The 13,422-nt window shown below is 38.8% G+C and overlaps 1 protein-coding gene across 2 annotated transcripts in view; it reads right to left on the bottom strand.

The window, feature by feature from the left end:
- The window catches only part of runx2a (RUNX family transcription factor 2a), a 94,067-nt gene that overhangs the window by 19,013 nt on the left and 61,632 nt on the right, over nucleotides 1-13,422 (bottom strand). The window contains exon 5 of one of the 2 annotated variants that reach the window (XM_048530945.2): nucleotides 6,524-6,688. The exons of the other annotated variant lie outside the window; for it this stretch is intronic. Within the exon in view, the coding sequence (XP_048386902.1) occupies nucleotides 6,524-6,688 (165 nt within the window). The remainder of the gene's footprint in view (nucleotides 1-6,523; nucleotides 6,689-13,422) is intronic. 2 annotated transcript variants of the gene reach the window in all.

Consider the following 13,422-nt stretch of genomic DNA (forward strand, 5'->3'; position numbering starts at 1 on the left):
TATTGGAGATTCAAAACAGCAATTGCTTAACAATGTGCTACTTGTAAAGTTTTTTCATTTACTTTGAAAATATCACTGAACCAAACTACTTAAATGTGTTCTAAATATAACAGAGATCAAATGTAACAGCTGTTATGGGGTAGTTTTTTTCTCATATGCTTTTATTTCAATATAAAAGATGCAAGTATGTTTTTATCCATTACTGTAAACTTAAATTTCTTGTAACAAGGAATTCTTTTAATACACTGAATATTCTGATTCTTTGACGCTGCTGTATATAGTACAATAATTGCCCTCAAGAGACTTTTAAGTAAACTCTTCATGAAAGTAAAGATTGTTGTTTTGCCCCTAAGAAAAGTACATTCCAATTAAAGGAATGTTTACTTCCTATTTCATTGCAATGGAAAGAGGCCTTGTTAAAAAAAATGATAAAAATCTGTTGAATAACTTCAATAGGTTGAAATGAATGTTCTGTTTTAGCAAAGATGATCCCATTGGCTAAACTATTTTAGTCAAATACAAACCAATCAATAGACCAGACTGGCACAGGTCATTTATCAACAAGTAGCTGCAAAACTTTGGAGTAAAAGTAAGTCAAATTGAATGTGTGTAAGGCCAAACATACCATATGGTTGAGATAACAAAGTGTGGAGCTGGATGAACACAGCAGGCCAAGCACTCCTAAGATGCTGCTTGGCCTGCTGTGTTCATCCAGCTCCACACTTTGTTGTCTTGGATTCTCCAGCATCTGCAGTTCCCATTATTTCTAATGCTGTATGGTTGATTCTGCTTGACAGAATAAGCTTGTGCATGTCTTGCTGTCTCTGTAAGAGTGACAGTAGCTTGCATGATAAATATTGTACATTCAAATAAATCATGACATCATAAATTTGACACTATAATGTCAAAGGGAAATGGAAGCTGGGGAAGTTGTTTGAATTTTTTGGCACCTGTCTTTGACATATAAGCAGAATGCTCCTAATATCAAAAAAAAATCAGATTTTGAATAGCCTCTGCCACTGTTATGCCAACTGTATTCCTTCCTGTCCTGAACACAGTAACTCCTGCTGGGATACAGCTCCATCAGTATTGGCATAAACTTTGGTATTTCATTTCCAAGTGTTCTTCATGTATTAATAAATTTTGGATGTAATTTTTTCTTTTTAAGATAAAGATTGGGGGCAGGCATGTTAGGTGTCAACTACCTTACCGGCCTCACCAGCAGGAAAATTTGACTAATCACAAAACAATCAACTTGTTAGATGACTGGGGATCTTCAGTATGTCTCTTGGCTTATCATAGACCTTGACTGTGGCATCCCTGCTCCTTAGAAACTGTCAGTCAACAGAGACCAACAGCTTCTGGATCCTAAAGGCTGTTGGTTGAGACCTAGACCTCAGAGGTGTCAATGATGAGAAGGTAGATCTTTTCTTTCCTGCTTCACATGGTGAAGTAAGGAGAAGACACAGTCGGGGGAATTGGAGACAAGGGCAATGGTAGCTTTCAGAGATTTCATCCTTGTCCCCATATCAAATTCTCCCATTGGCCCCAGATTGGAGGCAAGTTACACTGGTTACTTTTCTTGCCTGCAATGAAGGCAGAAAATCAGGGAGATAGCAGGTTAAAGCCCTTAAGTGGTCATTAAATAGCCAGTGAAGGACCTCAATTGGTGGCAGGTTGAGAAAGTTGCCACTGAACCTTCCTGCCCAGCACTTGGTGAAAGAGTGAGATTGGGGCAAATATCTCTCCAGCACCTACTTGCCCAATTATGTCCACATCTTATACCTCTTTCACTGCCTCCAGGGAGGGGAATGTTCTACTCTATTTGACTAGGTAGTGAAGGAGGGGACTGGCTAGTCTCCCTTCCCCATGTCCTTCCAATACCAAGCATAGGAACTTTGATTAAAAATTGAATTTGTGGTACATTTAATGTAAATACAGATTAACTGCTTGGAAGTACTGAATTTAAACACTGTTAATTGGAGATAAAACGTTAGAACATTTCATCTTGCCGCCATTGGAATTAGCTCACAAGAAGCAGGCCTGAACAAATTTTATAACAGTTTCATACAGCATGAAAAAAGGTTACTGATTGGTCGGACCATTATCAACATGGAGCTTCAGCAAGAACAGTTACCTGTCGCAGCTGGACTATGATTGCTCAGTGCAAAATAATAGCTCCAAGGTTATAACGATAGGATCCACCACCACACATGACTGAATAGCTGCACTGGAAAGCAAGCTAGAGAGGCACTTGTTAAGCTTGCACATGTGTGATAACCTGCCTGGTGAAAGGATGATTGGATTCTTCTTCATGGCTCACTGTCTCCAAGCATGTACAGGCTGTCCAAGCCAAACAAAAGTTTTCAATCCATGACAGGCTCTACACAACATGAGTTAACCAAATTGTTGAGTGATCTGTTGCAATCATTTCTAAAAGAGTTTACTGTACACTGAGTTTACATACATGGTGAAGGAATGCTTCACATCCACTCAGAGCATAATTGACCTGCATACTGACAGCAACAGCACTGCACTTGTGCTTTCAACATTGCTATCTTATTTACCAACATACTACTCAAGGAAGTCTTTGACATTTGCATTGTGTCACCATATCATGGCAATCTAAACATGTCACCCGTGTCTGATTCTGTTTTAATAGAACTTGTGAACTTAGCAACTCGTAGTTAAGTTCAATTTCAAATGACACCACGTATGCCAAAATAGATAGTTTTACCATGGGATCCCCTCTATGCTCAGCACTTGCTAATATTTATGCTGGTTACCATGAGAAATGCATCTTCAATGGAAAGATCACCATCTCCTAACCCTAATATACTCTTGTATATACAAGGGTATATCTCTTGTACATAGACGACACATTGTGATATTTGAATCCACAATTACATCAAAATATTTAGTTACACAGCATAATACATTCTAACCTAGCACTCAAATATACCATTAAAATGAAGCAACCTCTCCTCCCACAATGTATTGGTTGAGAAGTCTTCCCACGAGTTTCTAACTACTATCTACTTAAAGTCAATATTCACTGATTAATATGTACTGCAATCCCATGTGCTACAAGATCAGTTTTATTGGCAATCTTGTGAACAGAAACTAAGCTACCCGCTCACCAGATAAGTTTGATTCTGAGAAAGGCCTCACGAAAACTGTCTTGCATTATAACACATACCCTGATCAAATCATCACAATTGTAAAAACTCAAGAAAATGCCTGCATGCACCATTTTTGACCAGTGAGCAGTGTCCAGTTTACCTCAGATTGCCCTGGAAGGGAAGGGTACCTCAAAAATTTGAACAATAGGAGCAGCTGGCTGTCTCTTGTTCTGCTATGCAATAAATCCACAAATGTTTGTCCCCACTAACAGGGTGCTTCAGTCAAGCCATAAAGGCATTTTGCCTACCAAATAAATAAGCAATGTGATACATGATTTTCAGTGCTGAAGTGATGCTTATATGTAGGCCATATATCCCAATGACTGGTGGACCATATCAAGGAACATATCCCTTTGACCATTCACAGCTAGCAGCATGCTAATTGTGCTCAACCAGCCCATGCTTTCAAGCCTCAGAATAGTATATCCACCATTTGGCGTTATTCTGCTATAGGAAATCATCTTTAAATAATCCAGACTGTGCTAATACATTGGAAACCAATTTAAAGTCATTAGTTACTCTCACTCTCTGATGCATTCATGCATGTTAGAAGCCGCACATACCATAGGGAGGTGATGACCTAGTGGTATTATCATTAGACTGTTAATACTGAGAACCAGGTAATGCAGATCCAGATTTGAATCCTGCTATGGCAGATGGTAGAATTTGAACTCAACAAAAATTTGGAATTAAGAGTCTAATGATGACCATGAAACCATTGACGATTGTTAGAAAAACCATGCCTTACAGTTGGGAAGCAGCAAAATTTTGGTCCACTAGAGAAGGAAACTGCCATCCTTACCTGATGGTGGACTACATGTGACTCCAAATCTGCAGCAATGTGGATGATTCTGCAATGGGTAATAAATGCTAGTCTAGCTATCATGCCATGAATGATTTTTTAAAAAAGGATGCAGGTCCCTGTTTTATGCGGGCAAATAAATGTGTGTGTACATTGGAGTTTACATAAAATGGTGTCATGGAGATAGCCAATTGCTGCTGGATCCCTATGGCAACACCCTAACCAATCACTATCTACCTACCTAGTCTGAGAATTAAGATTGATAGGCAACTACTTTTGCTACATCCATGTGCCAATGATAGCCCAACCAATCAGCACTCCCTTCTCAGGTTATGTAAGATGGTATCCTTTTGTTCAAGTTTGTTTCTTGCGTTCTAGTTCTGGAGAGTGCAAGATAAAAAGCTCCAAATCCTTGTTCCCTTTTAACAATGTTTAAATAAAGATTTCAAAATCAAATTGGGCATTCTATCAGATTTTCAATGAAAGATACATTTTATAAACAGAAGTTATATTTTATTCAACCAAAGGTTAAAAAAAAAGAAAAATCCTTAAATAGTTGATCTACTCTGATGAAGAATGGTAAAGTGTCAGTTCAGGAAGGGTTTATCTGAACAGTTTCCATCTCAGCCAGAATCAAAATTTTGCTGCTTCCCAACTGTAAGGCACGGTTCCTGGGATAGCCTGGTGGAAATAGTAGATTCTACATCCCAGGCCTCAGTTAGGACCTTGTGAAGCATCTGCACAAGCAGGGACATCTAGTTTTGGTCTACTAAGTTGGAAATAAGAAGGGTGGCGTACACGCAGGGACCAAACCCAGAAATATACTCTTCTCTAGTATATAGTCAGTTTCTGGAGATATTTCCGACCTATTCTGTGGTATGTAGGTGTAGGATTCACACCATGTTTCAAAGTCAAATACTATATCAGATAGGACTTTTGACATAGGCGCATGTTGCAAGGTACTTCTTGGAAGGGTAATCAGACTAAAAAAAAATAAGTACAGGGTAAAAGAATTTTCAGGACCCATCTTCAGATTATTTTCATTTCAAAGTTTTCATTATTAGAATTATCACCTCAGTGGCTGGTTTATCTAACACTTATCAATATAAATGTTGGCAGAAACAAATATTATGATGCTGACAAAAAAGACAGAAGAAGCAGAATAAACTTTTTCCACAGAGGTTAAGCTTTAGGAGATGCTTAAAGGAGGAGAGAGATAGAGAGATGAGAGAGTGTAGACTGTAGTTGAAGGAGAATAGAGTTGTTAAGGAGTTAAAGGCCTAGAGGATTTACAGAGTTACAAGACCACAGAATGATTTTGACATGATGATAAGAATTTTAAAGCAATGTTCTGATGTGCTGGGAGTTAATGTAGGTTAGTGAGTAGTGGAGTGATAGGTGAACTGGACTTGCTGTGGATTGGGATATGGCCACCAGTACATTGGATGAACTCCTGTTTATGGAATATAGGAGATGGGAGTTCAGGAAAACAGCAGAATAAATGAGTCTGGAAATAAGAAAAACTTGGATGAGCAATAAGAAACACATGAAGCAACAAATATGCTTATCACATAGATGGAGAGGAAACCTGTTTAGTTGAACATTATCGGAATGTTCTCAATATATTCAATGGGTTGAGATACTATTTACTTGTAATATGTATCTAGGGTGCTGACTTTTTATGCCATTTTCCCACTATTTCCACAGGTCTTCAACCTGCTGCAGAATGGTCAATGAGATAACCTCTACAGAAATTCATCACCAACTTCAGAAAAGGCTACGGTAATATTAAAAGTAGTTGCAAAATATCTTTATTAAAATCTCTTATTAATCACAGACTATCCTCTCATATGTCAAATTGGAAATATCTATCCAATCCAAGAAGGTCAGAACTCATATGACACCAGGGTACAGCCCAACAGGTTTATTTGAAATCACAAGCTTTCAGAGCTCAGCTGCTTCATCACTAAACCTGACAAAGGAGCAGCGCTTCAAAAGCTTGTGGCTTCAGATAACCTTGATGGGCTACAACCTGGTGTCACGTGACTTCTGATTTTGTCCACCACAGCCCAACACTGGCACCTCCACATTAAATCCAGTAGGTGGAATCCATTGAAGATTTTCAGCTACACTGCAAGAATATAATTAGAGAAACTGCAATTGTAAGGAAGCCCACAATATCTTTTAACAGTTTATATCCAGGTGCAAAGGAAAGTTATCAAACGGATATCATGAGTACATCATGAAAAATACCTAATACCATTGGCCAAATACTTTGCAACAGTAAGGAAAGAAAACGAAAACAAGCTATCTGCATTTTTAAGATAAGGAAGCAGTATTTCAAGAGAAAGAATTTATGACTTCCTCCTGTGTGTTTTGTCAGTAACTAAATTAATGATTTAAAATCCCACCAACCTATACCCTCCACATTCCAACATAGCCCCCCCTCTGACAGTGGCCCCAACACCACTTCTCACCACACCTCCCAACCATAGTCAAAAGTTTAAATACACAGGAGTTTACTCCTGAGATTGTCTACCTGAAAGTCGTCTTGGCACGTCAGCAGTGATTGCAGGAAGCCCTGTGGCACGGGCGGAGGAGAGAGGGGTTGTGGAATGTATGGAAGGTGAAGTCATCTGACTCAGATAGGGTGGGTAGGACTGATCATATGACCACGGTGGTGATGACTGGGCCTGCCTGGGGTCTGTAAACAGAGGAATTGGTCAATCCTTTTTATTTCCCATATTTTACCTTGTTAGAGAAAAGTTTCTATGACTTTTGTTGGCCTTATTTTACATCATATCTACTAAATGTCAGTCTTATAAAGCACTCTCCTCTCTTGCAAACGTTACAAAATTGAGCCCATTTAAAATTTTTTTTTAAAACATGTGTAAAGGAAGAAGTCAAATAATTATTTATTATTCTTTGCTATCACAATGGCACAGGTCTAATGTACTTTCTTACTATTTCGTAATCAATACAGATAAAACCATTATTTGAAAATATTAGACAACTTTTGTGTTTTTTTGCAAAAATGCCCTGATTATTTTCAGAAGCATGCTACGTATATCAGATATTTGTATCATTAAAAAAATGTAGCTATTAAACACAACAACTTGCATTTAATTTATGCCTCTAGGTTGTGAAATGCCCCACAGAGTTTTGTATAGTCATTATCTAACAAATTTTGACACAAACTCCTGGATTATAAACATGTATCAGAAAGGTATATCTTGTGTTTCAATTTCAGTAAATGGTTTTATCTGAATAAACAGCCAAGCACACATCAATAATTTATCACAATACAGTTTCTACATATTAGAATATAAGGCTTAAGGAAGCAAAGAATTGCTTGCTTTCATTAACAAGCATTGCAAGACAAGCAATTAAATAGCCACACTGTAATCTGCAATAGCTTCACCATTTCGTTCAGTTAGCCATGGCAACTCATGGCATTCACAACTCTGCTTAACAAAGGACTACAGGTTCTGATAAAAACTGAACTGTGGCTGCATTCGGTAATGCAAGATCAGTGAGGGGACCAAGGCCACCAGTGAGTAAGAGCAGTATGGGGTCAACAGGAGGGGTCACTGAATAAAGGGTTGGAAGGGTTGGAAGAAAGGGCAGGATAGGATGGGATGGCTCCCAGTGGCCCCCAACATAGCAAATTACCCACCCGGATTAGGCTAAGTACCTCAGATGGTGGGGTGAGATCTTTAAGAGGGAAACTGTACTTCAATTAGCAACTTGAAAAGAAGGTAATCCTTAATTTTTTTTGGTCCCAGATTTAAATGTGTGGAAGCAGGAAGTTAATGTGGTTGCTACCCTGCCTCTAAGTCCATCACCATGAGAGAATGGGGGTGGTGAGCAGCCATAAGTTCTGTCCTGGCTTGGAAAGGTTTCCTTGTTCTATTGGCAGAGGTGCATGGACAGGCTAAATAGACAAGGTCTTTTCTCTGGGGTGGGAGAGTCCAAAACTAGAGGGCATAGATATAAGGTGAGAGGGAAAAGACTTAAAAGGGAACTAAGGAGCAACTTTTACACACAGAGGGTAGTGCATGTATGGATTGAGCAGCCAGAGGAAGTGGTGAATGCTGGTACAATGACATATAAAATGCATCTGGGTGGGTATATGAACAGGAAAGGTTTAGAGGGATATGGGACAAATGCTGGCAAATGTGTAGGTTTATCTAGGATCTCTGGTCAGCATGGACAAGTTGGACCAAAGGGTTTGTTTCCGTGCTGTACATCTCTCTGATTATATGTAGTAAGATTAAGCACCAGCACCCTCAAGTTATAAAACTCAGTTGTCTCATGTAACTTGAAAAGACTGAAGACAAAATAACTATTTCAGTCACTAGAAGAGAAGAAAATGTGTCATGTCAGCCAGAAACCACAAGTCGGTATCCTAAATGAATCAAATGAAAATCACTGCCTACATTAATATCATAATTTTTGTACTTGTTTTGATAAACTTAATAAATTTTGTGAAACTTGTGAAAACATGCTTGCACCTGAAAGGGTCTTGTAATTAATCAGGACTAGTAGACCCTGTAGAGTGACTTTCACATCTCAGCCAATGATTGTAATTTGTGTTGTTCTTACAATTAAAGTTGGAGTGAAAACCAAAACTTTCCAATCATGGTATCATTTAAGGGAAATCAAGAGGTTAAACACAAAGGCTTCATATATGGGGTGTAGTTGTCAAAAATTAAGAGATAAACACAGAGCAAAATTGTAAAAAAAATTCTCTGTGGCTCTGAGATAACAAAGTGTGGAGCCGAATGAACACAGCAGGCCAAGCAGCATCTTAGGAGCACAAAAGCTGACGTTTCGGGCTTAGACCCCTGATGAAGGGTCTAGGCCCGAAACATCAGCTTTTGTGCTCCTAAGATGCTGCCTGGCCTGCTGTGTTCATCCAGCTCCACACTTTGTTATCTTGAATTCTCCAGCATCTGCAGTTCCCATTATCTCTGCTTGCATGATATTGTTGGATTCTCAGCAAAGTTACTGCAGCTGATGGGCTGCCCGTCTTTGAAAAGAATAATGACTGGTTTCTCCTGCAGATTAGCATGGCTGGTAGTACAGGCTTAACAAAATATGGAATAAGAAAAGTTAAATCTCTGACTTGTCCAGTGTATTTAATCAATATAGAAATAAATACAAGAGCTCTCTTCTCCTTAAAAGTCTCCTCCTTTGTTTTCTCCTTTGCTCATGGACTGTCTCTTCTGGTACCAAATATTCCTAGACCCTTCATGAGAGAGGAAATATTTGGTACCAGAAGAGACAGTCCATGAGCAAAGGAGAAAACAAAGGAGGAGACTTTTAAGGAGAAGAGAGCTCTTGTATTTATTTCTATATTGATTAAATACACTGGACAAGTCAGAGATTTAACTTTTCTTATTCCATATTTTGTTAAGCCTGTACTACCAGCCATGCTAATCTGCAGGAGAAACCAGTCATTATTCTTTTCAAAGACGGGCAGCCCATCAGCTGCAGTAGCTTTGCTGAGAATCCAACAATATCATGCAAGCAGAGATAATGGGAACTGCAGATGCTGGAGAATTCAAGATAACAAAGTGTGGAGCTGGATGAACACAGCAGGCCAAGCAGCATCTTAGGAGCACAAAAGCTGATGTTTCGGGCCTAGACCCTTCATCAGGGGTCTAAGCCCGAAACGTCAGCTTTTGTGCTCCTAAGATGCTGCTTGGCCTGCTGTGTTCATCCGGCTCCACACTTTGTTATCTTAATATCATTCAAGCAATCCTGTCCTCAGTTATCGGTCACCAGCAAGACAAAAGCTTAGGGCAGACAAAAGTTCTGCAACCACTAAAATTACATCATTTAACAGACACAAGAAAATCTGCTCTCATCACTTTAAAAACTGGATAATATAGGTTTAAAACATTGCATTTAAAGGTGCAGACCATGCTCTGAAGGAAATTGGTAGACAAATTTTTACTGGAAAGTGTGAGACTGTTCAATTCAAAGAAACAGTATATCTAGAATCACCATGCACAATCTTGCAATATGTAAAACAGCTCCTGTTTAGATCAGCTGCTAACCTTGTATGCCAATAATTTCTTTTATCAGTGCATATAAACTACACCCACTTGTTGTCTTTGAGCACAGGTTCTGGTCTAAGTAAAATTTAACACTTTCTTATCCAAATTATTTTGTTGCGGTGTCACCTCTCAAATACATGTCCAAGATTCCTTGTTTGTATCCCTCTGACCAAGTTTCTGCCCCTGCTAGAGTACTGAAACAATTCTTAGTTACAAATGACATCCTATGTAACAAATCTTATGCTCAAACTAAAATAAGGTGAATCATCCTTCCTTATTCTTCTTGTTTGCAGCCTTTGAGAAGGTACACCACAGCAACATTGTCTAATGCCTCTCCAGCTGGATGGAGTTCTCTCACTTGCTAATGCTCTTGAAACTCTTGAAATGGCTACTGTTCTTACTTCCAGACCATTACTCCTCGTGCCCCACATACATCTACAGTCTTACCTACTTGCTGCCCTTCAGCAGCACTATCTGAAACAGTAAGTTTATCACCTGTCTTTACTCCTCCGTTGTTGCTAAATTATCTGACAATGTATCCACTATCCAGTCCTGGATAAGCAGAGGCTCCTTCCAATTAAGTATTGGGAAAAATGAAGCCATACCAGGGAGATGGATATAAATTTAGTTATCAGTGAGTTATAATAGTCTGGAATGCTCTGCCTGAAAAGGACGTGGTGGAAATTCAGTAGCAACTTTCAAAAGGGAATCTGCTGTTTAGTAAAGATAGAAAAAAAAATGCTGGGATTTAGAAAATGAGAAAAGGAATGGAACACATTGGTAACTCTTTCAAAAGCCAGTGCAGTAAAAATGGATTGAATGGCTTCCCTATATTCCATTTGATTCCAGAATTGTAAATTCCTGACTGTCTCTGGTCCTACTCCTTCATGACATTGATCTTGTCAAAAAGCATATGTAATGTGAGGCCTGATTAATGTTATCAGACTGCAACAATTTAAATCTGAATGAGGCACTTGTCCACCTGGGATGACAGCCTCACACATGGGCCAAACTGCACCTGATAAAATGATGCTGAAGCAGATGCACAATCTGGATTTAAATAAGTTTAGTGCACATCCGATTCCTATTCGGTTTAAAAACAAGGGAGAGGGCAGTTAAAATTCTGCTAATAGTGTAGCCAAAACTAATACCAGGATGAGCATTGGGTTATTTTGTTTGTAATAATTTAAACTCTATATCCTTTTAATCTTTTAAGTACTGAAATTTCTTGGCATCTACTCAACCATGCAATTATTTCTATGACATTGAATTACAAAACATGGTTATCTGAAAAAGATGTGATATTACCAGAAGGTAAAGCTTGAAAGGAAACCTTTATTTCTTGTGGTATACAAGAAAAACATATCATTTTCTTTCTTATAACAAATGTCATCACAGTTTTGTGAGTGAGAATACATTATAATCTAACAGTGCTGTACAATATAGGAATGTTTTCCTGATAATGTTTTACACCAGGTAAGGTTTATGGTGTTATCCCATTGTTCACGTTATCATGAATGCTACCTTTGTAGATTTGGAATATCACTTTGGTGGCTTTTTACCATGATCATTTAATGAGCACTGAGCTCTACTTTTCATGCCTCATGAGCTATCTTGATTTTGACTTACACTGCTCTTACTTTGCCTATTGATGTCAGGGTTTAGCAAACTAAATAAGAACCAAAAGAACTGTGGATGCTGTAAATCAGGAACAAAACCAAAGTTGCTGGAAAAGCCCAGCAGGTCGGGCAGCATCTGTGGAGGAAAAAAAAGAGTTAACGTTTCAGTTCTGTCGAAGGGTCACCGAACCCGAAACGTTAACTCTTTTTTCTCTTCCACAGATGCTGCCAGACCTGCTGAGCTTTTCCAGCAACTTTGTTTTTGTTAAGCAAACTAAACTTTGTTGCTGGAGCTCTTCAAGCTCTAAATCATGAAGGTGAGCTACCGATAGTAGACTATAGAATTATTCTGTAGAACAGAAAATTGTCAAACATCTCTTGAAGAGAAACATGGAAATTGCAGCCCAGTGTGTCACCTTACAAATACTTATGCAGCCCCTCTTCAAAATCTGCAAAAATCTTTATATAGCATCATTCAATGCCGGGTGCAATGGTGGAATTAGTGTGTTTAGCTCAATTCTTACTCAGAAATATTTTAAGCTCTTCTGTGAATGGCTATCTTACACCCATAACTCAGGTACCAATTAACCCTGTTTGCATGCAGCAGTATTTTGAAGTATTGTACTCTAAGTGCCCTAACAGCAAGTTCTCAAAAATATGTCACAATGTTCTTTCATTTTTATTTTCAGAAATGAAACGCAAAAGAAAATCCTGTCCCAGCCTTACCATCAGCTTCCTGTTATGCATTGGCCTGAGGAAACATTAACCTGTGGATTCACAGCAGGTGAGCATTATTGGACTGAGAGATAGCAAGAAATGCAAATGCAGGAGTCAGAGACAACACAGTGTGAAGCTGAAGGAATACAACAGGCCAGCCAGCATCAGAGGAGCAGGAAAGTGACATTTTGGGTCAGATCCTTCTTCAGAAATGGGGAAGGGGAAGGGAGCTGGGAAATAAATAGAGAGAGGAGGGGTGGGCTGTGGAAGGTAGTTGGGATGGTGAGAGGTGAGTGCATGCAGGGAGTGATGGGGATTGGTCAGTGGGATGGGGGGATAGGTGGGAGAGAAAATGGACAGGTTGTGTCAGGTCAAGGAGGCAGGGATGAGAGGTCGGGTTGGACATAGGATGAGGCTGGGAGTGGGCCCCTCCGTTGTATTAATATTATTATTATTAGTGGACAGAGTTGCACCCTCCAATGAAAAAGGCAGAAGATAAGAGAATAACAAAGTGTTCTGTTCTTGCAATAAATTAAACTTATCCAGTATATTGTCATTAAAAGAACAAAAATAGAAAGGTGTAAGTTGGACCTTCACTTGATTTGACTTGAGTTAATAAGCTAATAACAAAAATATGGTCACAACATTTTAACAGTAAAGTACAATATTTGCTGCTTATCTTTTTTGTTTCATCAATGTGCTTCCTGTAGCATCTTGTTATGAAAGTAACGAATTTTCATGGCATGTCAGATCCTGACAAGTCTGAGACAGACTTGTTGGTGTGGTTGGCGTCTTCTTATTTTGCAAGAAGTGAATGGCTGCCAACTCTAGTTTAACTGTCAATTATCTCAATAATCAGCCACGCACAGAGTTTAATAGCTTTGCATTATGTGCACTTGAGCAATTGAATTCATGGAGAAATGAAATCGCTTCTTTTAGGGGCACAATATTTTCAAATGAATGCATCTAAATACAATTTAGCATTTGGATCATTGCTGTGCACGATGTCTTTCTTTGCGTTCTGTGTTCCATCAGTG

Source organism: Stegostoma tigrinum, chromosome 4 (genome assembly GCF_030684315.1).
Source record: "Stegostoma tigrinum isolate sSteTig4 chromosome 4, sSteTig4.hap1, whole genome shotgun sequence".
Taxonomy (NCBI): domain Eukaryota; kingdom Metazoa; phylum Chordata; class Chondrichthyes; order Orectolobiformes; family Stegostomatidae; genus Stegostoma; species Stegostoma tigrinum.